General features: G+C 41.0%; 2 protein-coding genes across 6 annotated transcripts; both read right to left on the reverse strand.

Annotated features, from left to right (window-relative positions):
• Positions 1 to 4,847: 4,847 nt before the first annotated feature.
• On the reverse strand, positions 4,848 to 21,884 carry ranbp3a (RAN binding protein 3a). Of its 2 annotated transcripts, XM_042056836.1 has the most exons (18): positions 21,805 to 21,865; positions 20,322 to 20,399; positions 15,927 to 15,982; positions 15,768 to 15,804; positions 15,576 to 15,659; positions 15,396 to 15,467; positions 15,239 to 15,304; positions 14,480 to 14,572; positions 14,170 to 14,279; positions 13,654 to 13,767; positions 12,963 to 13,063; positions 12,798 to 12,873; positions 12,549 to 12,657; positions 12,176 to 12,312; positions 10,682 to 10,802; positions 10,320 to 10,462; positions 9,889 to 10,102; positions 4,848 to 8,755 (listed from the first exon to the last, which is right to left on the reverse strand). In XM_042056836.1, the coding sequence occupies exons 2-18, from the start codon at positions 20,332 to 20,334 to the stop codon at positions 8,712 to 8,714; spliced, it is 1,590 nt and encodes a 529-aa protein (XP_041912770.1). In that variant the 5' UTR covers positions 20,335 to 20,399; positions 21,805 to 21,865; the 3' UTR covers positions 4,848 to 8,711. The 2 variants fall into 2 exon arrangements, with proteins under 2 accessions (XP_041912770.1, XP_041912769.1); XM_042056835.1 differs by lacking the exon at positions 20,322 to 20,399 and having other exon boundaries at positions 21,805 to 21,884.
• Positions 21,885 to 22,186: 302 nt separating this feature from the next.
• On the reverse strand, positions 22,187 to 27,346 carry ctns (cystinosin, lysosomal cystine transporter). Of its 4 annotated transcripts, none has more exons than XM_042057605.1 (12): positions 27,198 to 27,346; positions 26,893 to 26,960; positions 26,717 to 26,795; positions 26,545 to 26,632; positions 26,310 to 26,413; positions 26,035 to 26,172; positions 25,833 to 25,956; positions 25,389 to 25,508; positions 24,359 to 24,529; positions 23,642 to 23,759; positions 22,405 to 23,262; positions 22,187 to 22,374 (listed from the first exon to the last, which is right to left on the reverse strand). In XM_042057605.1, exons 1-11 carry the CDS (start codon positions 27,209 to 27,211, stop codon positions 23,117 to 23,119), a joined length of 1,170 nt encoding a protein of 389 aa, XP_041913539.1. In that variant the 5' UTR covers positions 27,212 to 27,346; the 3' UTR covers positions 22,187 to 22,374; positions 22,405 to 23,116. The 4 variants fall into 4 exon arrangements, with proteins under 4 accessions (XP_041913539.1, XP_041913541.1, XP_041913542.1 ...); XM_042057607.1 differs by having other exon boundaries at positions 26,893 to 26,997; positions 27,197 to 27,342; XM_042057608.1 differs by having other exon boundaries at positions 25,833 to 25,932; positions 27,198 to 27,339.
• Positions 27,347 to 27,690: the final 344 nt, after the last annotated feature.

The following is a 27,690-nucleotide window of genomic DNA, read 5'->3' on the forward strand; positions in this document are numbered from 1 at the left end:
ACATATGAAAAGTTGCACTGCAAGTTAGCTCTGGGGTGGCAAAAATCAAAGTTCGCCATCTTAACATACCAAAGATCACAGTACCCACTACAAGGCAGAGGACAAAAGTGTGTTGTCTAAAATGCAGACATTTTGCTCTTCTTCATCCCAGCGAGAGTTTAGTGTGGTAAAAATTAAAAAAATTCACAATCCCCATGTTATTTCCCCAGGCAAAATCGCAAGATTCGCAAGATCTCCTTATATGGGCAAAGATGGCAGCTTTTTTGTAGGCGAACTTCAGAAGTCTATAGACCCCTTCATGGTCCACGTCACAGAAAAGGTGTGCGCATGTTGGGGTCAGAAAGCTTTCCATCCTATTGAATTGTTTGTGTGTGTGAATTGACTGAAACGTCAAGGAAACGTCAAGAAAAATGCTTATTTGTTCTACTTATTTGCATGTATACACTGTATACATATACTCTGTTGTCGTCTACCCATTCTGTTATCAGTTCATGATCAGGCAGACAATTACCATTAGCTAAGACTAATTTATTAAAGTATGGTTTGCAGCTCTTACAATAACAGTGACAACATGCAGCTCTTACAATAACAGTGACAGCATAACAATGACAGTGCATTCCTTGACAGCTCAAAATACTGGCCTATTAGCTGCGCCATTTTTCTGACGCATGCTATGCACACATCACCATCCTAGGCTCTGGATGGATTACAAACATTGAAGGGGTCAATTGGAAATGTGGCACCTTAGGCGTGTTTGTGAAAAAGGTGCCAGAAATGAGAATGTCAGACGAAATTTTTATAAAGATGGTGGCAGCCAGCTGGGATTCGAACTGGCTGAAGCTTACCCTCCAAATCCTGATCTCCTTGCTGCTACTGGAAGAAACTGGAATCCATGCATTTCCACTGAATTATTTTTGGAATCTGATCCCTTATCATACCTGTTCATTCTTACTAGTTGCTCGACTTATCGTGACATATCGTCATATTCAAAATGGCTGCAAACGCTAAACTTCGTGAAGATACTGTCTGTATAAATCGTCTTGTAAGTAAACTACCAGTGCTTTTTCAAAGTTCTCAATGTCTCGTTTTAAATGTCAGGGCCCTCGGAAGTCTACCAATGAAGTGTGGAGATACATTGAGCCTCGTAAATGGGTGTAAAACAGTGATTTATTTGCATGGCTAGCCCGATGCCGAAGCACCACTATTGAAAAAGCTGTTGGTAGCATCGGCATTGTACTTTTGCTTCCTTGGAAAGGTCCCAAATCTTCAGAAGATTGATCACACCTTTCAAAACAGCAGTGTGAATGTAACATGTTATGCTAGTCAACAGAAATGAACAAACAGGATATTTATTGGGACAAAGAACTTCGGATAAGACAAATAGCGGAAACAAATATGCTCTCAACAAGACCATAAACTGATCTTGGAGTTCAGACCAATTAGTTGAAACTGCACAGGCTATCAGTCCCCAAATCATACAATGTAATGAAGTCATTAGGGTAAAAAAAACCCCTCTAAATCAAGGCCTGCTTTACATAACTTAGGATTGCTGATTATATTTAATATACATTATGCTGAAAATGTCAAGTGACTCGATAGAAACATACAATTAAGAAAGCAACTCCATGAACACACAAAATGTTTACAGTATATCCAATGGAACACGTTCTGCCCTTTCAAATATAATTCATACCTTGTCACATAAAGTCCTAAGCTTTAGCACTTAAAAATAGCAGTGACTGTAGACATTTATGGTCACTACTAGACATGAACAGTTATACAAAACTGATACATGGCTTTCTCTCCTTCCTGAAAGTAAAAACCTGGAAAATTACTCTCTGAGGCATGAGTGAGATCTGGTCTGAGCAGCATCTAGCGTTGCTCCATGCGGCCATAGTTACAACAAAAACAAAATTATGGAAGAGATAAATATGGCCATCATTACAGGGACGCGCGAGAGTCCGCTATTCTTGTTCCTCCCTTGGTTTGCTTACATAAGACAACACAAAACGAAAGCCCTGGCTGGGGATACAACCCTCCCCTGTCCCTTTATTTGTTATCTTTCTTAGTCATAAGAACCACTGTGTATATCGGTCTAGGCACAGCCATCAAAAGGTATAAACATTTGAATGAGGTCCAAAATATCATTTTGGGATAATCCGCTGGACAGAGTGTCTCTCAGCTCAAATGAAACCCACACTTATTCTCTCTCGCTCACACACATATATACATACACACACACATACTCCACGATAGAATCTCCACACACTAACACTCATACACACACACACACACACACACACACACACACACACACACACACACACACACACACACATACTCCAAGACAAAATCTCCACACACTAACACTCATACACACACACACACACACACACATACTCCAAGACAGAATCTCCACACTACACTAACACTCATACACACACACACACACAAAGCTATTTTTGTCCAAGCACATTCAGCCATTGACAAGCACCTCCATCACCTCTGGCCCTGTGGGCGAGAGAAGAGGCGCACCACACCACAGTATCCTTCTGTTTAGACTGGCATTTTAAAGAGGTGCTGTCAGGAGACTCCTCGCTCCACAACATCCATCCCTCAACCCCCTGACCATGTGTGTGTGTCCGTGTCTGTCCGTTTGTCCATCAGGAGCTGTCCACCTCTGGTGCCCGCGTTCAGGCTTCAGCGGCCAGCCGTGTCCCACCTGTCAGGAAGGGCCGCTGCACTCTCCCAGGGCCTGGATGTTTAAACATGAAGGCATGAATAAATAAGTGTTTTCATATGCACAAAGCAAGGGGCCAAACCTCTTTGACGTAAACATCAGATGCATCCTAGATGTGGTGCTGTGGGACACTTGCCTTCTGTTGGCACATTTGTGACACCCTAAATAGGGGTGGTTGAGGGGGATAGGAGAGAGAAATTAACAAAATATTATAGTCACTGAGCTGAACACTAGTGGAGCTAAAGTTTATATTACCGTAACTGTGAACTCAGTGATAGAGATTTAGACCTCAGCAGATCCGATTTACAATTTCCCTCGGGATGAATAAAGTATCTATCCATCTATCAGATCCACTCATCTTTCACATCACCTTAGAAGGTCATTCAGGCAAGAGAAGTCCTGGTCAGATGCCAGTGACGTGCTTAATACTGAGAGATGATTTCATTGAATACAATGCAAGTTAAAGAGCAAAAAGTAAGATTGAATCATTACGTTTGTCTACTCGAATCAGGTAGATGAGTGCTGAGAAGACCACATGTGGAAGACATCTTGAGATCCTGCATTTACAGTAGCCTATGCCTCACTTTGGCCAAATTGGACAAGACAAGCTTTTCAGAAAAATTCTGAGAAACCATTTAAGAGTTGAACACTGGCCAAAACCTTTTTTTCCCACATCCTGGTGTACTTCTATGCACCATCCTCATGGCTAATGTCTATTATTCTGGGATACACAATGCAGTCACATACACTGATTTATCTCGCAATTACAAGTGTCAACTCAGGACTCGTCTGTCGTCATACTGGTGCCTGAGGAGCTTTAAACATCAATAAATACCTTTAATCGCAGCATGGCAGCTTTGTTGTACCTGGCTACTGAAGGTTCTAAATGGAAGCAAGGTAAAGAGCTATTCGTTGGCAGAATGTGTTTCACCATCTTTGGGGTTAAAAAGGATTTATCTGAACAGGACCATATACAGTAATTCATACAAAAAATATTCTGTGCAAGCGACCCAAGTACTATTACAAGGTTCTGTTGGGATACAATGATTCTATTAAGGGCAGACCTCCAGACTTGTGGAGGGGTAAAAGCACATTCTAAACATAAGGTGTTATATTGACTGCAGAGGAACTGCAGATGTCCTGGACTCCTGGTACTTTTCAAAACCTTCAAGTCAGTTATTGCTGGAAAGCTTGTCTTTCACATGAAAAGTCTTTGCCGACAGAAAACCCTTAACCTTGACATCTCAATCAGGTTTTTCTCGTATCGCCACATTTCATGATTATGTAAATAAACAAAATCAATGGTGGAAAAACTCGAGAAAAAATAGCCTAGATTGAAAAAAGATAAACTTTGCTGTCAGTCTAAATTTGCTAGGTGAAAATTGAAATCTTTTGAATCGGGAGGCAGTTTTCCACATTGAACTTCGTTTCCTCTCGCTATGAGTGCAACAAAGGTGACAAATGTCTTCAAATCTTCTAAGCAGGTATATAAAAATATGAGATTGCCTCAGAGTAGGCTACAGTAAAATACAACAAACAGCTAAAACACCAGCGCCATCTTGAGTTTAAATGATTGTTGGTCAACCTATTTTAGAAAAGATTTACCTTATATTTTCAATAACACATTTTCTGTCATTGCCTCTGCAAAACAAAATAGCAGTCATTTACCAACTTGCCTAAAGATGCTGAGATGGTTTACAGATGTAAACTGTAGACCACTTGTTTCTGACCAAAGCATAGGCATTTAAAAGCCTAATGACAGATGATTAAATAAATTCCGATGACAGTTTTGGAACACGAGGGCATATTGACTGACATTAGCCAAGTGCCTTTTCTCTACCGTCGCCTAACTATATGAAAACGAATGTCACAAATCAAAGTATTTCTTGAGAGATCTGTAAAACATGTACTTTGAACTCTACTTCAAATTTGTTCTGAAAAGCCTTCACAGCTCATCTGGGAACATACTGCTTACCTCACTTGCATCTGCTACTAGCCCAAGGGTGCCATCTGGTGGCCTCTATGACACATTTTACTAGATTGAGCAGCTTAAAGCAGGAAGAAGAATTTCATTTCAGAAAGCAAAACAAAAGGCAAAGGCAAAATGTTACTGTTAAAAATTTTAATGTAATTCTCAAATACATTTGATATGACAATTGTACATAAACTTTTACATAACGACATGTTTCAGCAGTTAGCTGCTTTGAACTTTTTTTATTATTGTTTTATTTTTTGTTTTACTTTTATTGCTGAAGCTCAAAGCAAAGACACAATGTACACAGATTTTTTTTTTTGAATGGTCAGAAGAGGCATTTCCCCACAAAGAGGTTGACTGCACGGCCCAATCGAAATTAGTGGCGCGACAGAGAGGTCGTTTGTTGGCAGGGCAAGTCGACCACTCCCTAGCTTTCAGAGGCCCTTAGATCCTGTAGTTTGAAATCTCCCAACTCCTTAGCTCTTGGTTGAAGCTCTTTTGACTCATATCAGTATGAATAAACAATAATCTGTTCACAGGTTAAAAAAAAAAAAACAACAACAATCCATTCCTATACCCTATCAAAGGCAAACTGACTGACCAGCACAAAAACAGGTCTAGGTGCTTCTTCAAGGAAAGGGGAGAAATTATAGAACAACGATGCACTAACCACTTAAAGCCACTGACAACCAACAGAGGGAAGAAGGGCAAAGGTCAACACAACTGAGCAAAAAGAAAAGGATTTTCCTACTCATAGAAACCAAACCACTCAAAAGGGGTGCAGGTTCATTTGAGGTCTCATGCCTGTGCAAAGCGGTTTAGGAGCAGGAGCTCACTCGCTCGATGCTCCAAAAGATTTTACAGTACTGGGCTTTGGGTTGGGCTGAATCACGTTTCCACTAAAGAGGAACCCTTAGTGTGGTAGGGCAGAGCTACCTGATGTTTACAAAGAGACCACAGTGCTATCAATGACGCAGTGAAGCACCTGATGAGAGTGCGTTGTTCACAAGTGAATATGTAGTGTGTGGTTCCAGAAACATGTATGGTACACGTGGTTAAGATATGAATGTTAAAGAGCATTTTGTTCTCGGCCCATTTCCATCGTGACTGCACGCATGTCTAAACTGAGAGCATAACAGGTAAAAAATGCCACACAGATTAACCTGCTTTTACATCCATCTACACTGCGCTACGATAACAAAGAAAAAATGTTGCATGATGGTAAGCAAGATGGGCAATGGACTATCTACATGTGTCTTTGCATGGATCAATCATTTGCTAATCATTTTTACCCATCTGCACAAAATGTACTAATTACTGAGAGGAATTGGGCCTGGGCAAAACAACTGTTTTGAGAGGGAACATGCCAAGAATGTGACCTCTCGCTTGACTTCTCTGTGCTAAGTGATTGGTTAAGGACATTGCAGCGTCGCTCCTCTATACAAATGATCAAAAATATCCTGAAAGTAAAATCACAGCTGTTCTGTATATTTTAGGTCTGCTGTAATTATTACTAAAAGGCCTTCACCTTCTAATTCAAACAGATCATACTTCAATATCCTGATTAAAATGTAATATGTATTTTACAAAATCAGATCTGAGGGTTGATGCCAGGAGACCTACTTCAGAATTTAGAGGCTGAACTGCGGTGCACATACACATCATGATTGTAACTGTTCCTTTAACCAATGGCCTGCGGACCCATATTGCAGGACCTTAGCAAATGTGTATTGCTTTCAACATTTTTTGTAATCATTTTACCATAGATGTTTAGGCAATTCAGGGGCCCTCACAATACATACTTGTATTATTTAGTATGACCGGAACCAGGACCCAACCAAAATGGCAGGCAACAGAAAACAAAATGGAAACAAATGGAACACAAACCATGAAGCAAGTAGCGCTTGTGCGGGCAATCTCCTAAATAACAACATTTTTTTTAAAAAAGCCAGAGTGTAAACATTTGTACTGTAGATGGAAATCTACCACTTCACATTGACCTAAATAAGACATTTTGATCAATGCACAACCCCTGCTAACGTATTTAAATAGTCATATTCATATTGATGGGAGAGAGAGAGAGAGAGAGAGAGAGAGAGAGAGAGAGAGAGAGAGAGAGAGAGAGAGAAAGGGGGGAGAGGGAAAAAAAAGAGAGAAATACAGAAAAGTGCTGAAGAATTCCGGCCCTTTAACAAAGACGAATGCCTTACATTCATATCTGAGCCCTGTGCCCAAAGGAACGGTCCTGTGTCTCTGCTGCCGAGCAGAATGTAGAGAATGTGTTAGACAAAAAAAGAAAGAAAGAAGACAACAAACACGTTCACACGTATAAACAGTGACAAATCTATAGTTTGCCCAGAAAGAGTACAAAATAAAGAAGATTATCTTTACAACACCTCAAGGCTGCTTGCTCAGTAATATACATATAGATCTCAACATCTTCTTAAACCCGATAATACTCCTACAAGTAATTTTTTTTGTCTTTTTCTTAGTACTGGTTTTGTAGTTAAAATACATATTTTTCACATCAAAGGCTTTTTTTGTAGTACAAGATGAGGAGTACAATATAATACAAGGATTTAAAGAGTATTCATCTCACTGCTCTGAGGAAAGAAATATTTAAAAAAAAAGGGTAGCTACGCTTCACTGAAGGAAATAAGATCAACTTTTATTAATCTATCTCTCTTTTAAGAAGTACTGAACAAACACCATTGTATTTGTGAACACTGAATTAGCCTGCTCTGTGTGTAATAATGCCACCTCTCTCAAACAAGCAAGTAATGGCAGTATAGGTTGCAGATATGAGATATGTTTCTACTGTAAACACAGTTAAAGAGGGACGGGGATGGGGTAGGTGGGGTGAGGCATTCATCCATGGGCTGCAGTAGTAGTAGGAACTACCATTTCTCATTTCAAACCTGTTTGCTTGTCCATATTGACATCTCCAGAACAGCTCTGAATGCTGAGGGGGCGGGGGGGGGGGGATTGGGGGGGTACTGCATTACTATGATGTGAAAAAGAATCATTTAGTGGTGTACTAAGCAACCAAGAAACCAAGGGGTCATTTGAGGTCACTTTTAGTCAAAGATACTATTGAAGGGTCTGTGTGTGTGTGTGTGTGTGTGTGTGTGTGTGTGTGTGTGTGTGCGCGTGTGTGGACCAAACAGGACTTTGAAATAAAACGAAAAAGAACGGAAAGTGTCCAAAGTGTCAGAGGGCAGATAATCTCTTAACAGACTGAGAACAGCTAGAAAAAGGTTGTCTTTATAAAAGATAAAGAGGCATTTCAGCTATTACTCCCATGAAAAAAAGAAATGTGAAATGACGTTTAAAAATGATGATCTGAGAGCCGGCCGATCCCCTTCCTCTCAAAACAATTCAAGGCCTTCAGGACTACTACTACTACTACTGCTGTGTTTTGTTTTCAGTTAGTGGATAGACAGATCAAATGCATACTGTCCAAACTGTACATCTGAACCACTTTGAAATCTGTACATGTGAACCACAAGCAAATAAATCCTCAGTCACCCCCCCACCTTTACAGATCCTTCCATTCCGACGCCCATCCGCTCATCAATATGATGAGGCTTCGGCAAGCCATAGCGAGAGGTGCTGCAGTTCCACAGGCCCTTGTCCCTCCAATGAGTGGAGATCTACTGTACAGATGTGGAGCAGGAGAAAACGCCTGCATAGGATCCAGCCTGGAGCTAGCCGTCTGCAGGAGGACAGAGCTGCATCTGAGGCAATGGGGTAGTCTGCTTCGCTCCGCAGAAAGAGAAAGGAAGGGGGGGGGGGGGGGGGGGGGGGTGTGGAAGATGAGAGGAGGGGATAGATAAAGAGAGGGAAAGAGAGACAGACAGACAGAGAGAAAGAGAGAGAGATAGATAGACGGGGAGAGAGAGAGAGAGAGAGAGAGAGAGAGAGAGAGAGAGAGAGAGAGAGAGAGAGAGAGAGAGAGAGAGAGAGAGAGGTGGGTGGACAGGAGAGGAGCTGAGGTTATGTGCTCTCTGTAGACTGAGTTTCTCCTTCTTCAGCCTCACCTGTTGAGCAGAGACAAAGAGCGGGAAATCAGAACACCACCAGCATCCTCCAGACTGCTCCTCGCCCAAGGCCAGAGGAGAGCAGGGAATCTCAGCATCATTAGCCATTTCTGTCTAAGCAGCAAGCACTGGCTCGGTCCAAAAGATTCTCCCCTTATTTAGTTACTGTGCATAATGCATAATTATGTACATCAAGCTAAACATTGGAACTAGTTCAAATTGTAGAGTAACTCTAACTGAACAGGAGTACTGTGAAATCTGTGGAAACTGCAAGTCAGTTTTCAATATGAATTATGGCATCTGACAACATAATCAGTCAAAGGCTAATCTATTAAATCTGAATACTGAACCCACGGAGCCAATCATATTCCAAACTACAAGCAACCAGTCATACTCTTGACAACAATCAACCAAACACAATCAAATCAGGATCTAGATAAACAACCAACTAGTTCTAATAACACGAATAGAAAATCACATAAAAAGCCAAAAGTTAACTTAATTAAATTAAGTTAAACAATTTTTAATTAAATAAATTAAGTTAAACAATTTTCACATAACAGTAGTTCCCTGGCTATAATTCAATAATCAACAGACAAGCAAGGCACAAACATGATCACAGATAAGTAAGACAAAAGACAATCCAATAAACTGTCAAACGTGTTGTCTACAGACTCCTTTCCATGTTTACAAACATTGCAGCGCATGAGCGCACTAGCTGAAATCAGAAAGCCTCCAGCTGTTATCAGAACCAACACAAACTTGACCATTTCAGCGGTGTCTTTTAATGCTTTATCATCAGGCAATCCCACATTGCATCATTTTAAATATTCAGTTTTTTGTCCCTTTACAGAGAGTTCCATTATCAGCATCACAGTTGGCCCCACAAGGCTTCCTTTTTAACATTCCATATGTTATGTCAATGCAAAGGAAGTAGATTGGGAACCAAATAGAATGTTCAAGCATTGTTTTTGTTTTTATTGTTGAAAGGGTCCATATCGTATAGGACAGTGGAGAGAGACAGGAGGCGAGTGGGAGAGAGGCAGGGTGGGAATGGAACATGACAGCAGGCTGCAATCCAACCTGGGTCCTTTTGACATGACATGACATGACATGACATGACAGGCACGTACCACTGGAAGGCGTAGGCGTGGACGCGGACGCAGGGGTGGCAGCCATGCCCGAGCTGGAGGTGTGCTGGTTCTCCTCGTCGCTGTCCTCCTCATGGGAGTGCGTGATCTCTGGCAGCGGCACCTTGACCTCGGGCTCCTGGTCCGCGCGGCTGCGGAGCGCCAGGATGCGGTGGTGGAGAGCTGCAAACAACTGCCCGGTGTCCTTAGAGCTGGCCTGGAGAGACACCACACGGGCCATGAACCCTTACTGACAAAGTCAACCCGACTCAACAACTACTCAGCTCTGGCTTTACAGCAAGCCTCGGACCACCAGAGGTTAGAACAAATATATGGTGCATAAAAACTGACTAGAAACTAGCTCTTCAAAAATATTCTCACCAATCAAATCTTTGACCACAACCAGTCTCTTTTTGAGGAGTCATGAATCTTACCGATATGAGAAAGACCTTGACCCCCTGGTCCTCAGTGTCCATGGCCGTGATGCGGATGCTCTTCTCACTGGCCTTGTCCACCTGCATCTGAGGCCACAGCTTGGTGTTGAGGATCAGCCGCAAACTGCCCTGGGTTCTCATCACTGCACAGCACACACAGACCACAACACATCAGCTTACCTTAACTAGGATCTAGACATCTTCCAGTTATTTTGCAGCAAGTCATTTTGGAAAAAGAAGCAGATATTTGAGACTCGTTGAACAGGGCCATAAGACCACATGTTAAGGCTCCTTGTAGAGAATAATAAGAGAAAGTGTCTAATTTTAACCGAGACAAACTAAATATAAATCATGTTTATTACCCAATCTTGACTGCAGTGTTCCATCATCTGTTGACGCCATGTCATTCAGTCGGAGTAGTCCTCGTCCTCTCTCTATCCAGGACTGGGCCGTCTTGTCAAACACAAAAAGCTTGCCCTGTATCTAAGGAAACAAAACATAAACAAAATCTTGTTTAAAAAAAAAAAGATGCATTCTCAGTGCTACTAAAAATGTGTGCTGCTGACAGCAGCGTCTTTGGCTACTGACAGAAAAAAAAGAAAGGACATCTATTTTTTCAAACATTCCCAAAACAACACAGCATCAGGTTTTTGTAATTTTCTAAACATTAATATTGCTTATTGTTTGTGGCTGGCAAGCACACACAAGACCAGAGAAGATAGGTGTTAGAGGCTTTGTAGCAAAGTCAGCCACAACACTTTTGTTAGGTTTTGGTTTTCGAGGATGGTCACTGAAAGGAGCTATAAAAGAGCTATCTGAGGCTGCTGAAACGTCAAGCCAATGGCTATGGCGTTCACAAACTACTTGGGGTCATGTTGTTGTTACCTGAACTGACACTGAGATTTTGAAATCTTGGTCATGGTGTTTCTGAAGTGGTAGTTGTTGGTGCTGGCATCAGGGGCTGGCATTTTACCTGATTATGTTGCTGACTGGATCATAAATAGCCATGGCAACAAAGAGGAATGGCCAAAGAATTGGCCAGATGGGAGTGGGTCTGGGACGCCAGACACTGCTATTGAGCCTTCGGAAGGTGTCGTGGGCCAAATCCAATGAAACCCTGATGATGGAATGTTCCTGCTTGATAAGCCAAGTGAAATGTTCACAAAAGCTGCTCTGTTGGTGATACTGGCAGTGCATGTGGTACTGTGAAGGAGGGCGGTTACTGATCTTGGGTACAACATGCAGCACGTTTGCAACTGCCACCAAAGACCTTTTAGGCAAGTCCCACTACTCAGCGGCCATATTGTAACGCTTTTTGGGCATTTATCGGGCATCTATTTCAGCAGAAATGCGCGTGCGCAAGGTTTCACAACACCAAACTTGCTCCAACGGTGAGACCACAACTCATGATTGGCACGATGTATTCACAGCACACCACATGATTGGCACAATGTACATGTCGACTTTTTTGCCGCGGAAAGGGCTGGATATGTGTAGACAACTGCCATATTGGCGTTAGAAAACTAACCTCATGCATTTCTATGGAGGATTTTTTGAGTGCTGTGTCTCCTCATTAGAAAGTCTCTGCTGCCACCAACCAACAGTGTATTGTTGTTGTTTCCTGCATTGTGTTGTGTAATGTTAAATAGGCTTGATTGTTGACTGGCCTCTGACAGGCTCGGCTCAGCACAGCACCCTAAATAGCTAGCAACTGTCATAGTTTAGGTAGGTTGCCTGAATATTTCATTCCAAAAGTCACACAGGATTTGCACACCGTTACGTTGACACAACCCATCACTGCAGGCTGCACCATCCTGTGTATCCTGTGACCCCCAGAGGTCAGCAGTGTGGCCCACCTGCAGCACGTTGCTCTCCGACTCCTCCCCGGTCCGAACCTCCACCTTCTCCAGCAGGCACCTTTTGGCCGTGGCTTTGGTGTAGGCAGCAGCAGACTGCTCCAACGACTCTGCTCCGCTGCCGCCGGCGCCAGTGTCTGGAACATGGACAAAAACAACAAACATTTGACACACAGACAACCACAACACTTGGGTTGTGTTTGAGGTCTGTTTTAATTGATGACTAATCATGACAACTGCTGACTTACAGCCAATTCTTACTGCAGCTCTATTCGTTTTCAGGCAGAAACAGTGTGTGTTTGTGTGTGTATGTATGTGTGTGCAGTAGTAGTAGTAGTAGTAGTAGTAGTAGCAGCAGAAGCAGTCATGGTACCCTTTTCTGGGGTGTTTTCCTGTGAGGAGCTAGCTGGCTCAGAGACTGGAGCAGATGGTGGAGGGTCTTTACTGCCCTCCACTACTGCCTCACCGCTTTTAGGGGGACTCTGAGAAAGGGGGAGAGAAAGGGGGAGAGAGTGAGAGAGAGAGAGAGTGAGAGAGAGAAAGAGAAAGATACAGTCACAGTGTATGGGTGACACACCAGAGAGATACTGCTACAGGACAAAAATAATCTCCCAGCTCTTACCAGGACACGATCGGACATGTTCTGTCCAAACACAAACTTTGCACTGGAGTCGGCATTGTTGGCAGCCCGGCTGGCGCTTCAGGGAAAACACAAGACCAGATCTGTCAGGTTGTTTTACCAGAAGGTACTCTTAATGTCTGTACACAAACAAAGGCTGAGACCTACCCCGTGGTGCTGATATACTGTAGAAAGTAGTTGGTTTCCTCTGAATCGGTTGATGGCGACCCTGTGTCTTTGCTTTTCGAGGAATCACAGCTTTCCTCCACCTGAAAATGTCATGTGATAAATGAGAGGCCGCAAAGACAGTTTGCCAGACAGAAAAGCAGTTTGGGAATATCAACTGTTGAAAGATTAACTGTATTCATGAGCTCTCTAGAGGTTAGGCAATCAGCAAGTACAATTTTTATATGACCCAGATGTATTACAGTAAGCACATTTGTGAAGCAGGAAACAGGCCATTTTGCATCTCACAACGCGAGAAGGCGTGTACTCATTTTGGAACTGCTAACATGCTTTGTAACCCTGCGACTGCATTACAACGTGCTAGAGGCGTTAAGAGTTAAAGGTCCAGTATGTAGGAAATAATGGAAAATAAACTGTAACCATTCCAAAAATGATCACCATATGTTGTCAGAGAGTAAGGAAAAAAGACAGCATCAACATCAAGTTATGATAAGGCTGTAAAAAACGCATTTCTGATAATGTGCTGTCAGCTACAGAACTTGACAAGAGTGCACATGCCAATAACAATAATCCAATCATTTCAAAGTGAGGACACTGCCACAGGGCCCGAGGCGCTCTCTCATTGTGAACAGACATGAATCAGCTCCCCTGTGAGAATGTGAGGAGGCCAAACCTTGGCTCGGTCTCGGACGTTTTGCCCGAAGACAAACGTGGCTTCCAGTGGGGCCCCTTTTCCCACAGTGTTCTCCCCCTGAGCCTTGGCTCCATCCTCTGCTTTGTCACTTGCCTGAAGAACAAAGGCAGGGAGAAACAATCAGCACCATTTGATCTTATAAATAAGTTGCACTCACCATGTGCTTTTGTGTGTGGGTGGGGTGGGGGGTGGGGTGGGGGGGGGTACTGTGTGAAACCCAATCAGACTATGACATACGGAACTTGAACATGCCCTTGAGCTTTGAGAGCCAAGGGCAGGCAAAACAGCGGACAGGCCCAGCTCACCAATTCCCTCTCCCACACCGTGGCGCTCTCTTCACATGACCCTACATTGCACATGGAGCAGCCCACATACTTTGAAGTTCAATCCTTTCAATCCCTCGACTGAATTCAATCCAGGATGGCAGAGGTTGTGATAGACAGTGTGACAGACAGAGCATGCAAAAAAGGAAAAACAGAGACCTAAATGTCTCACCGGTGACTTATCTGTGTCCTCCTTGCTGTCCCTGGAGTGCTCGGTGTTGTTCTGAGCATCTGACGGCCCTTCTGACTGCTGGTTCAGCCCATTGGTACTGCCCTTTGAGTCTACAAAGAGGGGGGCAAATATATTACCAAGTTTACATCAAATGTAACAGCAGCGCTAAGAAATTACTGTCATCCTAACGTTCATATTCACTCCCACTAATATGACACAGCCATCTCCAGTGTTAATGAACAATGTCCCCTGACATGTCCCCTGAACACCGCTACGATTCTGGTTCTGGTCTCTGGCCCAACTGACTTACTGCACTGGCTGAAGGCCTTGGGTGGAGGTGCCTGCAGCATGGCTGGGCGGAGGACACTCCGGTGCTGCTCCTTGGGCTTCTGACTGGGGACGCCTGCAGATGAAGAGCCGCATTAAACACAAAACAAATCACAAATGGGTGAGTGTGCTAATAGTTAGACACACATACAAACCCTGGCACAGCGCATCAAAATGAGAGCAGATGACTTCCTGTTTCCAGAAACTTGAACAGTCTCTTTTATTTTTTTTTCATTTGTTTTAGTTTAGAGTTTGCATGCATTTCTGTATTAACTCATAAACAGCTACTTACTTTCTGGATGTTCAAGGAGGGAAAGTCTAGACTGGCTAGACATTTAGGCTCGTTTCCCATATATGGATTAAGTCCTGGACTAATAGAGATCTCTACTGAGAAAAAGCCTTCTAGGACTAGTTTTAATATACAGCTCTGGAAGAAATTCAGAGACCACAGCACATTTTTTCCCGAGGTCATCCTACGGTTGCTGAGTGACATTCGAATGAGTTGACGGTCATTTTCAAATTTGCACTGGTCTCTTCATTTTAAATATGACTGTCAACTCATTCAAATGTCACTCAGCAACTGTAGGATGACATCAGAAAAATGTGCAGCGGTCTCTTCATTTTTTTCCAGAGCTGTATGTACAGGGAACTGGCCCATAATCTGGTTGTCAGCTATGCAGTCCTGGTTTAATAAGGATTGGAGTAGCAAAGCAAAACACTGCTACAGATCACGTGTGCCTACCTGCACTTGGGGCCTGGCCATGGATCAGCGTTGGGGGTTTCAAGCGAAAGCCAACCGTCTTCTCCTCTGGTAATAACAATGTGCAGGCACAAAGATTAGTTTGTTTATGAAAAACATACCACCAGCACAATGCCTGGAAGGAGTACAAAATCCCAACCTGGTTCTGAATCTGAATTTCCAGTTGGAGACTGGCAAAAACTGGATGGCATGAACACATTATTCTTGGAAACTGCGAGGGGGAAAAAATCATGCATCAGAACAGATGAACAAAAAACAATATACTCCATGTCCTGAATAAATTCATAGAAATTTTATTTGGATTTTAATTAAGTGTTACCAGAGTTGGAAGGTGGGAAATGTGTTAATGACGAAGTTCTCTCCCTCTTGACAGGAGGGCTATAACTGTCCTCTTTATCCGAATCTAAAACACAAGTGGATGCCAGTGAGCATGATTACATTTTTACATTTTACATACTTAATTTTACTTTTATATACTTCTGAACAAAAAGGTTAGATTAAAGCTCCTCACCCTCTCCATCTTCAGCACTGGACCCATCCAGAGACCTCTGCAGATCCATGGGAAAACCAACAACTTCATCAATTTCATCATCATTTTTTAAATAATGGAATAATATCTATTTCAAATTTTGCCATTTGGTCATTATATGGTCAAATATATCTGCCTTACCTTCTGAGCTTTGTCTTTCTGAAAAACAAACACCGGTGGCGCTATGGCAGGTTTTTCTGCAATACAAAAAAATCTGTGTTGCTATAGCTCAATGGAAGGGACTGCAACACATACCAACAGATAGACACAAATACAGTAAAATAGACAATATCGGCTCCAATAACTTGGACATGTGAAATAGCTGGCTAAATGCATCTAGGCTTGGTCAAGCTGTATTCTTAGTTCGGCTTCAAGTGCATTGTAGCACTTTGAGGTCATTGAATTGATTTAAAGTGCGTTATAAATAAAATGTATTATTATTATAATTATTATTAGCTTCATGCCACCATGAAAAACAGGGGTACAGTGAGAGAGACTGACAAAGTGAGAGAGAAAAGGATAGACAGAGAGACCTGCAGAGACTGGACCAGTTGAAGACACCATTCCACCCTTCTCCCAAGTTCCACCATTCTTTTCGATAATACTTAGTTAAAACACATTGTTCTGACATGTTTAAATTCCCATTTCTGCTCCTCTTGGTGATATATAGTTGAGCAAGCACACTTTTGCAATTTTGTGGAGTGTCAACTGTCAAGCATATTACTTGAGCTGTCTTCACTTCTTAATTAAACTGGTTTAAACATAACAAACCTCAGGGGTTCTCTGTTTATGGTTAATAACTCAGTTATCTTAGCCTAATGCATCACCAGTCTATTAAATTGGGAACAGCCCCATGTCAGCACTATAATAAACACGTACAAGTTACAACATGGTGTTTGCTAGGTTTAACACTTTTGACATATCACATGCATGTTAGAGGACAGCACTGCTGTTCAGATGGAATTACTCACCTAATATATTCAATTGAAGATTTTGTGATTAAGCTAATCCAATTCACTGGCAATTATACTGGCTGTTACTGTGAATAGTGTATCATGATAGTATAATCTTGTATTACAAATTATTCTATATAATCCAATTCAAACTGTGAGACCTGTTTAGCAGTAATAAACATTTGGCTTTGCTTTCAATGACTCAATTTCATGGTGCCCTTTCCCAAATAATCTTAATAGTGTGTCACACGGAGAAGGCTAGACCTCTGATCATTTCTATATTGGGTGTTGCGTGAAAATTTGATAAACAAAAAGGCTGACTCCTATTAGCTGGTTGTACTCCAAAGATGTCCAACTAGTGTTTGTTTCAAAGCCCCCAGTCCAAAGGCTTGCTTCATCAGAGAATACTGTACTAGTCCTGAGATGTAGCACATCATTCTGTGGCCCGGAGCCAGGCTCCCGAGTCATGAGACGATACACTCACTGAACCTAGAATAGGTCGAGCCACTCGGAGGGGGCTTCTATTTGAGTGCTACTCATCCACAGCAGCTGAGACGGGCCAAAATGTTGACCATACAGGCTGGCTAGTGTATTTAAAGGACGACAGAAATGTCCAAAAGAAACATAGCTCCTGTATAATTTGCCTGTGGACTATTTTTAGCCAGTGGTGATGTTGGCTCAGCTTGCAGATACGTGTATGACTCAGGTTACTTTAATTTCACAGTCTGTGAACAAGCACTGCGTTCGCATGTCCCTGAGGGCCACAAGTGATGTGATGCAAGTGAAGTGATGATGACCCCATTTTGTGGCAGAGTTGTGTCAGTATTAAGGCAAAACTAGGCGATTTTCCCCTCAGGTTAGTCTGTGTTAGGCTTTTATTTCTCATTTAATAAAAATGAGCTCTGTGCATCTCTGAAGTATGAACCAAGACATTTTAACGCCCTTAAACGGATTAAATGTTCTTCTCTACTGTAGAAATATAGAAATGACTATCTAGAGTAATTTAAAGTTTTAGCTATCTTTTGTGCTCAATGGCTTTCCAATGATCAACAGTTAATTTTCTTGATAAAAGTCACAATGAAAAAGTACCCTACATCTAATAAGGCTAACACCATAATGCATTTCATTTTACTAGTATAAACTCAAAAATTAAATAGCATGGCAACCAAACTGTGTAAAAATGCAGGATACTTTAATATAGCCCAATGCAGATAGATAGATAGATAGATAGATAGATACTTTATTGATCCCCAGGGGAAATTCAAGAGCATATAAATTACTAAGAAAAAAAAAAAACATTTTAATGTGCCCCTCTCCAATAATTTCTCTATCCTGTTGGGTCAGGATTTAGTAAGGGTCAAAACATTGGGTCTTTTGTCTAACTCCTGACAAATATTTTCCAAACCTCCTAAGATACACTCAAAGAGTCAAGCCTTTTACAAGATCTAATCAGTCTGGTTCTGCCTTTGTTAGTGAAACAATACTAATGGAAAAGGTATGGGTGTGTACAGCATGTAAAGCACACATAGTTCAAAGAATGTTAGGATTAGGCTTGGGTATCGAATATCGAGTATTGGTTGGAACCGGGACATTCTTTGCGATTTTCCCGGAATCGTTCAAAAGTTTATATTTCGATTCCTAGTTTCGATTCCCTGTCCGCCGACCGGAAGAATAAACGGCTAAACACCAACGAAGCGCATAGTTCATAGAATTAAAATTCATGGAGAATGTCAGACTATTTCATTCAGAAAGCAGGGTTCCCGCGGATCCTTAAAAAGTCCTAAATACAACTGAATTTTCGAAAGAGAGGTATTAAATCTACGTATGGGACCGCCAGCGAGTGCAAGAGAGCGAGTGATGTCTCCACCCAGTTTCGTGTAGCCTATTTAAAACGCAATTGTATAAGTGACTAGGCTTAGGCAACGGGAGGAAGTGTAGTGGTCGCAGAGAGAATATGTTTTTCACGGGTTTGGTTAAAGGTGTGAAAACGGTAATAATACAGTAGGCCCATGTACAAAATAATATGCCTGACGTTTTCGTGGTGTAGCTGAGGCCTGAGAGATAGACAGGTAGTCTACGTGGAATGAGGGAGCCTATGGTAGAATGAGCGGGAGAAAGAGTTGGTAAGCCAGTTAGCGATAGGTTGTCCATATGTTCGAATTTAGGCCGCACATATGGATTTTAAAAGCCCTGTCCGGCGCAGCCTCAAGCCAGACGCTCATTTGTTCTCCTTTTTGGAGTTGCGCTTGCATCTAAAGTCTTTGCTCAGACGCAGCATCGTTTCACAAACTATGGACGCGAAGACTGCTGGTCAAATTATGTGCAGTGCTTCGCAATCAGGAGGACATACTGTATATGTTAAGTTGATCTGTTTGCATCTTTCCAGCGTGTGTTGCTGGCTTAGCCTAGGGAAGAAAATATCTGTCTAAGTTATAATAGCCTACCTGTAATATCTGCCAGCAGCTTGCTTGCCAGCGTTTCCCAGTAGGCTAGGCCTACTTCGCAAAAGTTGTGAAATATAACCGCATATTTTTTGAATGTCGGCGACTGCTACATAAAAAAAAAATCGTGCGTTCATAATACGTGCCTGCTTGAGATGAAACCAGCAGTTTTTTAGCAGGATCATGCGAGGAGGACCTGTCTCTTAATTAATTTAAAACAAGTCAATGGTTTTACAATGTTTCAGTCAAGCTTTGGTTGGTTTAGATACAACTGGTATGCAAAATGTAAAGTAGTGGATTAACTTTAATTTGCTGTGCTGCATATTGGACAATAGATGCACATAGTAAATTATATAAAGTAGGCGTATTAAAATATGTAAATAGCTTAGTCTAACTTTGAAAAAAATATTGAAGGGAATCCAGTCTAGTGCACATGTCTTTGGCAAGTAGCCCTAGGCTACTACAGACACAGGTGAAGAACAGTCAGCCTCAGCAGTAAGCAAAACCAAATATGTACAGCCAGCTTCAAAAGCAAGCAGGCCAGACCCTAAAATTGGGCATTTATAGCTGTGAAGGTAATTCACACACAATTATTTTTCTTTCGCCAAAATATATTTGGTAACCTCTGTAGACATCCAAAATGGGGTGGGGGTTAAAATTAGTAGGAAAAAAAAACTATTGCATAAACAGTCATATATATCTTTTTGTCGTGGTATAGTCTTAATTTTCATTTAGATGTCTTGAAAAGTATTTAAATTTGCACTTGGAAAATGTGCAGATACCCTGAGAAAGACCGTTGGTTAGCTAGCTCATTTAAAATATCCTAAACTTTTTTTGACCCTGCCTTTAAAAAAAAACGGAATCGAGAATCGTTAGGAACCGGAATCGAAATAATAAATCAGAATTGGAATCAAAATCGTTCAAATTGAAATGATACCCAACCCTAGTTAGGATGCTTTATCTTTATCAGTAGCCTGTGTCATCATAGGATACTGGTCTCCTTATCATAGTGTGCCGTTTCTTAGAGGCCATGGGGGATTTGTAAATGTCAGACAAAAAAACCCTCAATGACAATTAATGACACACATCTTTTCAGTAACATCTGGCACTTCTCTGATCTGTAAGCTTCTCTCTACACTCACCCTCATCAGCCATGCTGTCATCTCTGATCCCTAGCTCTTGTTTTAACAATCACTGTTACTCCTCACCTCACAATCCTCCTGGTAAAACATTGGACAGGGAGAAGAGTCATTAGCTGACATAGGAGTGATGAAGATACTATGGCAAGTCTTCATCATGTTAAACTTGATATTGTCCACTGATGTCAAGTGGACAATATCAGACATACATACAGCAAGTATTTCTATTTGAGAATAGAAAGAAACCGAGAAAGGCATCCAGTGGACATATGTGATAGACATTTATCTTTCTAACTCTTCCATTCACCTGTGCTGTAGCCTCTTAGCTCTAGAGGGGGTGTGACCTCTTGATATCAGCTTATCTTTTCCGGGTACGATTTGCAGAAATGTATGAATCGTTCTTAAATATTGCTTCACAAATAGACCTAAACATATTCGACATGAAACTCTGGTCTGTACAGTTAATTATGGATGTCAATTTTCAACACCTCAAAGTCTCGAAAAAAAAGGTAGTTTTTACTTCTGCAGTACGTTAGAGCCCGCTGGTTGAACATAATGCGAATGTCAGACTACAAACCTAGAGGAAGCGTCCAGACGCAACTGGTTTAGACCGCCAGTAGCGTCAGATCCAACTAATCTAAATCCCAACAGTGCATCTGATTTCCTCAGCGAGACATGCTGGATTAGAACAGGAAGGAAAAAATCCTAAAGGCGGATTAACAATGCATGTCCGTTAGACGGAACCCTAATGACCAAATCCGTATACTTTCGCTAACGCTACCTTTCACTTAACTGTTGTCTTCGTTACTACTACCCATCCCATCACCTTCTTCAAATGGAAAACGTAGAAGCACATCTAGAGATCCAAATAACGTTTAACGTGAACCTACAAGATTTGCACAAAACCGTTGTTTTATTTCTGAGTAGGCATCGTGAAGGTTCTCTTGCGTGCTCTGCTTATAATAACGTGCTGTTATTATGGGTTTACGATCATTCAACAAGGTTGGGTTAATATTAGATAGATGATAAAATGGCCAGTTTGCACACTTACGTCAATTAGCTAATATTAACGTTAGCAACTTAACGTTCCAACCTGGCCCAAGCTGACATACTTGACCACATCGTTAAAAGCTTAACACAACTGTCAAAAATGTCAAGACAACAGCATGCCTCTAAATTACACTGACAGGATTTTAACTTCAAAACCATGATTCCGAAAACGCTTTATTAGTTCTCTTGTTTTGCGAGTCGGATTGGCCTGCCTCCCATCCCCTCCCTCCTCTCATGAAAATACAGCTTGCTAGCTAAGATCAGGATCACAACCCTGAGTAGTTTCTCCAACGCCTTTCCACCACTTCCACTTAGTTTAAGGCTACGACTGATCAGTATGTTGCATCATACTTCCTACACATTTTTGACAACACAAACACAAATTAATTAACTGTAAATGAGGTTAAGTTCCCTTACGCATTCAGAGAGTGCTTACCTTCGTTTGCCAAGTCCGCCATTTTACTTCCTTACTAACACCCATGATCCCCTGCGAGTGACATGCGCGTTTCCTCTTTGTTGGCATGTGTTCGAGTAGTGTTGTTAATTTAACAAGCATTTAATGTAGCCTACTCCTCAGTTCCCCTATTTGTGTTTGGCACATAATCCTTGCTGAACAGGGAGGTGAAAGAAAACATTGTGTAAGAATATATTTTTTACAGAAAAGGAAAACATGTACTGTATATCAAAGATCCTTTAGAACCCGTCTCTGTATGTATTTAATTAATAAATAAATAAATAAATAAATGCATAGCCCACCACCAGATGGCAGGATTCACCTGCAACTCCAGCAATAAATAACCAACCTCAAGACGACAAAATAGTAAAAACTTTATTTCATACATTTAATCTTACATCATACATTCATAGTATTCCGGTATACACAAATTGAGTGGGTTGCATTTTTATAAAGGTAAAATAGAGAATGATTTAATTATTGTCTTTCAAAACCAAAAGTGAAGGACTTTTTTAAAATTAACTGGTAATACCATAAAATAAGAGCAATTACCTGTGTAACGGTAACAATACGAGCAATTACCTGTTTAACGGTAACAGTAACAACAATTACCTGTGTAACACAGTATTCAGTAAAGAAGACCATATTATAAAAATGCTTCTTTGTAGACAGGTGTAATTTGCATTTAGGATGATATGTTTCCAAGGCTACAGACCAAGCAAAGACAGAATAGGCCAAACCTAGGAGTGTTTAAAATCTCAAAGATATCAGGGAGCAAAGACAGGTGTATTCAAGTCCATTCTTATCTAAATTGACATTATTAAACAACTGTAACCGTTCAAAATGCTATGCTCCAGCCAACACAGAGGGTGATGAGCAGTCTTGACTTCTGGCTTGCATGCATTTCCAAGGATTTTTTTTTAGAACATGCTCAAAAATATAAAATGTTCCCTTTTATTTCCCTTTAATTCAAAAAATAAAATATTAATCAAAAGAAACAAAAAACCCTACAAAACTAGAATTTGATATGTGAATCATTGTTTAAATTTCAATGAAAATCAAGTCAAATCTGTGTAGGCTATTTGGTCCAAATGCCGATAGCATGTTCTCATTTACCTGAAAATGTATATAAGTGGGTACAATAACTGAGACAGCAAAAAGAATATTCATGATGTTTCTGATCCCTTAAGATTAGACTGGAGTTTAAATTAGAGTTCAAATAACTTTAAACTATCAAACTAACCAAACATGACAAGGCCTTTGTGGTATAAAGCAGTTAAGTTCACATTCACTCCTACTCTTCGTCTTGCATAATTTGATACGGGGACCCTGGTTTCCGGTATAAACAATAGTGCTGAAGTATAAAGATCACATCAAAAAATATGGAGAACAAACCCAAGCCAAACTTTGTGGGATCTCCAAAAATTAGTCTCCATTTATCTGCAATTCAACAAACAAGCAAATCACCTTAAGTCATACATTACATTACATTTGGCTGACACATTTTTAACCAAACCGACTAACAGCATGGTAAACAGTTTAAGTTTTACAGCAATTCTCTCAACAATTTTAGGACAATTTAAAAACGGTAGAGTACAGTAAGAATAAGTGCATTAGTGAGTGCTGTTTTTTTAAACAGTTGAGTGTCAGTTCAAGACGGGTGGTAAGTGCTAGGATCAGCAAGATTTGTTGTAAGTAGTGCTATGAGATGTTCTCTAAAGAGCTGGGTCTTCAGGAGTATTGTTGTGCACCCAAACCAAAGAAAACACAGATAGCAAATGTGTAATGTGTTTTGAGTCTACATGCCGTTAGTACTCACCATTATTATAAGACTGCAGGAACATCTGAATGATGCTGAAACTGCCTCCAGTAAAATCGAGCAGCACATTGCCAATGCTCCAGCCTTCTGTGCTCTTTCTCTGGTAGTTCATGTAGACCTAAAAAGGATTTGGCACCAAACAATGTATACATTCATACTGCAAGTGTAGTGTAGTCAATGCATGGTTTCTCTCAATTAAGCAACCATAAGCCTACCACCTTGTGGAAGAAAACACAAAATTTGATACGAGTTGAATGGATTTACACCAAATCCTAATTGCAAGCGAGTGTTAATAAAATCAGTTTAATTACATTGTTTTCAGTTGGAATGTCCTAACTGTACACTGAAATATGACACAATAGAAGGGCATATTTAACGATCATTGTGGACAGAGAGCATGCAATGCTACATTACAGTCGCTCGCTTGGATGCAATTAGGATACCATGTTAAACTTTATGGACTAGAGGGGGTTGTGGTGAGCCTGGCCACTACCTGCATGATGGCTTACATCCAAAATGTAAAGCAACATAACTTATTAAAATAACATACAGTACATGCCATTCATATGATACAAAGAATACCCAGAGCAGTGTATCCTTATACAAAATGATATGAGCTGACATTGAAAAATCAAATGAAAAACACCACAATATACTTTACTATAAAAATCTTGGAAATGGGGCTGATATAATGGCTATTACTTGGTATATATCTACCTGAGGGATGTACTTGACCAAAGTGACAGCCAGTTTAATGTAGGAGAAGTAGTACAGGTAATCCAGCCAAGTAATCTTTCCAGCGATGGCCACAAAGAGGGAAACCAGCACAAACATCCAGCCCACCGCTAGTAAGACCATGGCCACCTTTGACACTTTCTGCCCTTCTCTCTGTAAGGCAATCAATCAATCAAACACATCGAACAAATACAACATCATTACAGCCTGCTACCTACACACAGTTTCTGACATAGTCATTTGAATTACAGTAAGTGCCTTAGCCATTGCAACTCTGTTGATTAGTTACTGGCATCCTTCCCTCTGGTTAAGCTATGCTGAACCTCAGCACACAATAACTAGTTCATGAAAACATAGAATTTAAAGTAATAGGTTTCTAATCTCTATATTCTCACATCGGAGGTGGTGAGACAATGTGGAGAGTGTGAAAGCACAAACAATCTGTAACTACCATGGTTCCAGGACAAAACAAATGTGCAATATTAAATCCTATACAAATCAAACAATGTTTCACCTGCTGAAAAACATGTGAGGACAGAGCTTTTACAGCCATATTACTTCAGCTATGGTACATCCACACCCCAAGTTTGCTGATTCTGTGAATTCTTTTAAATGGCAGGAGCCACTTGTTTAGACAGGCTTTCAAGTTACTCACTACATTCACTGTGCTTTCCTTTTGGGATTTGCTGTCTATGCATCTTTTGTTTTACTTTATATATTGTTGTGCATTGTGTTTTATCCGTTTAGTGCTACCTTCTCTTGTAAAGCACGTTGTGACTTGTGTCTGGGGAAAAATGCCATATAAATAATTTTTACTTATATATTAATTTGGTGCATTTACCCACGCATTTATCCAAAGCGACTTAATTACTTATAGTACTAACTATTCTACTGATGTATTTGCATATCAGTTTTAACATGAAAGTCTCCTTTCAGTTGAACAAGATCTGATACCAGGAACTTCAAGGTAGGATGGCATTTCCTGATTTGATATGAAGCTTCAGTTCCTCACCTCATACATAACGCTCTGGCAGACATACACCAGGCACAGCAGCACTGCATGAAGGCTGAAAAACACATCATTGGCATCCACAGGGTTCACTCCATTTGGATCCTTTTTCAAGAACTCTTCCTGTCCGTTAAAGATAGACATTTTATTGAAGTCTGCCATATGCTTTTTAAAAAAATAACATAAAAAACACAACAGACTGCTACAAACCAGTTGTGCCGTATTCCTACCAAGAGCATTTGCTCTTGATAGGTTAACATTGGCTGTCACTGAATCCGTTTTCCAAACAGAAAAAAAGTGTCGTCGCACACTCAAACTTCCGATTCACAAACTTTCTGTTTGGCCGCTCAGCAGCACAACAAGGTGTGTGTTTACTTTTTGCTCAGACTACTGAATTCTACTGAATTCACCAGCTATGATAGCCATCTAGAGAATGGGAGCTCCTACCTTAATGTAGGGTACCCAGAAAAGGCCCACATTGAAGACACTATAGGCAAAGAATCCAGTTAGGTTGAGTGCGAGGAAATCAAAGTTCAGGCCCACAACACTATCAAGGGAATGCACAAACAGACTTTTTATACACCACATACAAATCCACTAAGGAAATGTTCAAAAACAGAAATGGGGCCAAGAAAAGACAGTAGCCTACCTCTTCCGTTTCCAATTTTCATATGCCTGAGGATAGAATGAAATAGACCACGCCACAAAGTAGATCCAACCAATAACTTGATCAATTATTGCAAGAATGTTACTTCTGACCACCAGAAATCTGATCCTCGATGTAAGACTGAAAAGGACACAGTAATTATGCATGAATTAGCCATAAGTTGAACTTGTCATTCACTTTTGGTACACTTTAGAAGTAATGTTTGACACCGGAATGTGGCTAATCATTAAGATCTGTGGATCATATGGCAGGCATACCTGGATATTTCTGTACTGTTGCTGTATAAGTAAGCAGTAACTTGACCTACATCTTTTGCCAGGACCTCAAACTGAGTGGAGGTAATTTCAGCTGGAAGAAAAACCTGTAATGAACGGTTAATTAAGTGAAGTGTGAATGAAAATGATTAACACAATACATAGTTATGAGTCATGTGTCACTCCAAATTGTGTCATCTTTGGCCCAATGATCAGAATAAAAGCGATATAGCCCTACCTGTCTGGGAAGTCCAATAATTGCAGTATAATTCTGTGATGCATAGGTGATGTTGAAAAGGATAGCAACAGTGACATTCAGCGAGGCACTACATAAAGAAAGAATAGAAAGTAATGGTAAATGTGCAGCCAACCTACGTACAATAACACAACATTTGTGATGACTAGATTACCTTGAGTCAATAGTAATGTTCTTAGATGAGCCCTGCTCTAAATCTACTGTTCCTGGAACAGTGAGGAGAACGCTTGAGTCTGAAACCCACAAAAGCAAAGAAACATATGGTATCACTGAACGGCACGAGATGACAAACATTGATTTCGGTTTGGTTTTTACTTAGGTTTTACTTACCACTTAAAACAACCATACAGCATATGCCTACTACGGACAAAAACAGTCGGACACCTGGTGACATCTTCGGTTTGTTGCAAGACACCGTCAGGACATTTACAACAACTGTTAACAGAATTTGACAAGGAGTCGGTCGATCGATACATAGGCTACTACATCGTGCAATAAACACTGACTAGGCTAGATGCTAACCGTAGCCGTCTGACTGGGCTAATCATCTACATTATAACTACTGACATGCACAAGATTCGAATGAACGGGGGGGGGGGGGGGGGTAATGTTGTATTAAAAATAGAGTAAATACCTGCACATTGAACATCTTAAAGGTCGTACACAATTAGTCTGCTTATTTGTTGTCCTCTCTTCGGTAAATACCACTACCAGTTCCGTGCTTGAAATTGGTCATATGACTGCTCAGCTGACATGTGACGTTTAGAGCATGCTGCGTGCGTGGGCCGGCCAGAATGGGGCCGTTTATGCAAGTCAGTTCATGGGTTAGAGATAGAGATAGAAAGCTAGAAATAGAGAAAGAATTTTCATAACATTTCTTCCTGCTGACTGCCAAGATAGCAAGCAATTCATAGGTTTCATCAGGTCCCTTGCCACAGGTGCATTAATCAAGCATGCAGCCTGCATTAATCTAGGTGCTTGATTTTATATACCTGTGGCAAAGGACCTGATGAAACCTATGAATTGCTTGCTATCTTGGCAGTCAGCAGGAAGAAATGAATAAAATGAAATGAATGAAAATTCTTTCTCTATTTCTAGCTGAGCACCTGTCGGCCACCAGTAGCCTGA

Source organism: Alosa sapidissima, chromosome 12 (genome assembly GCF_018492685.1).
Source record: "Alosa sapidissima isolate fAloSap1 chromosome 12, fAloSap1.pri, whole genome shotgun sequence".
Lineage (NCBI taxonomy): Eukaryota > Metazoa > Chordata > Actinopteri > Clupeiformes > Clupeidae > Alosa > Alosa sapidissima.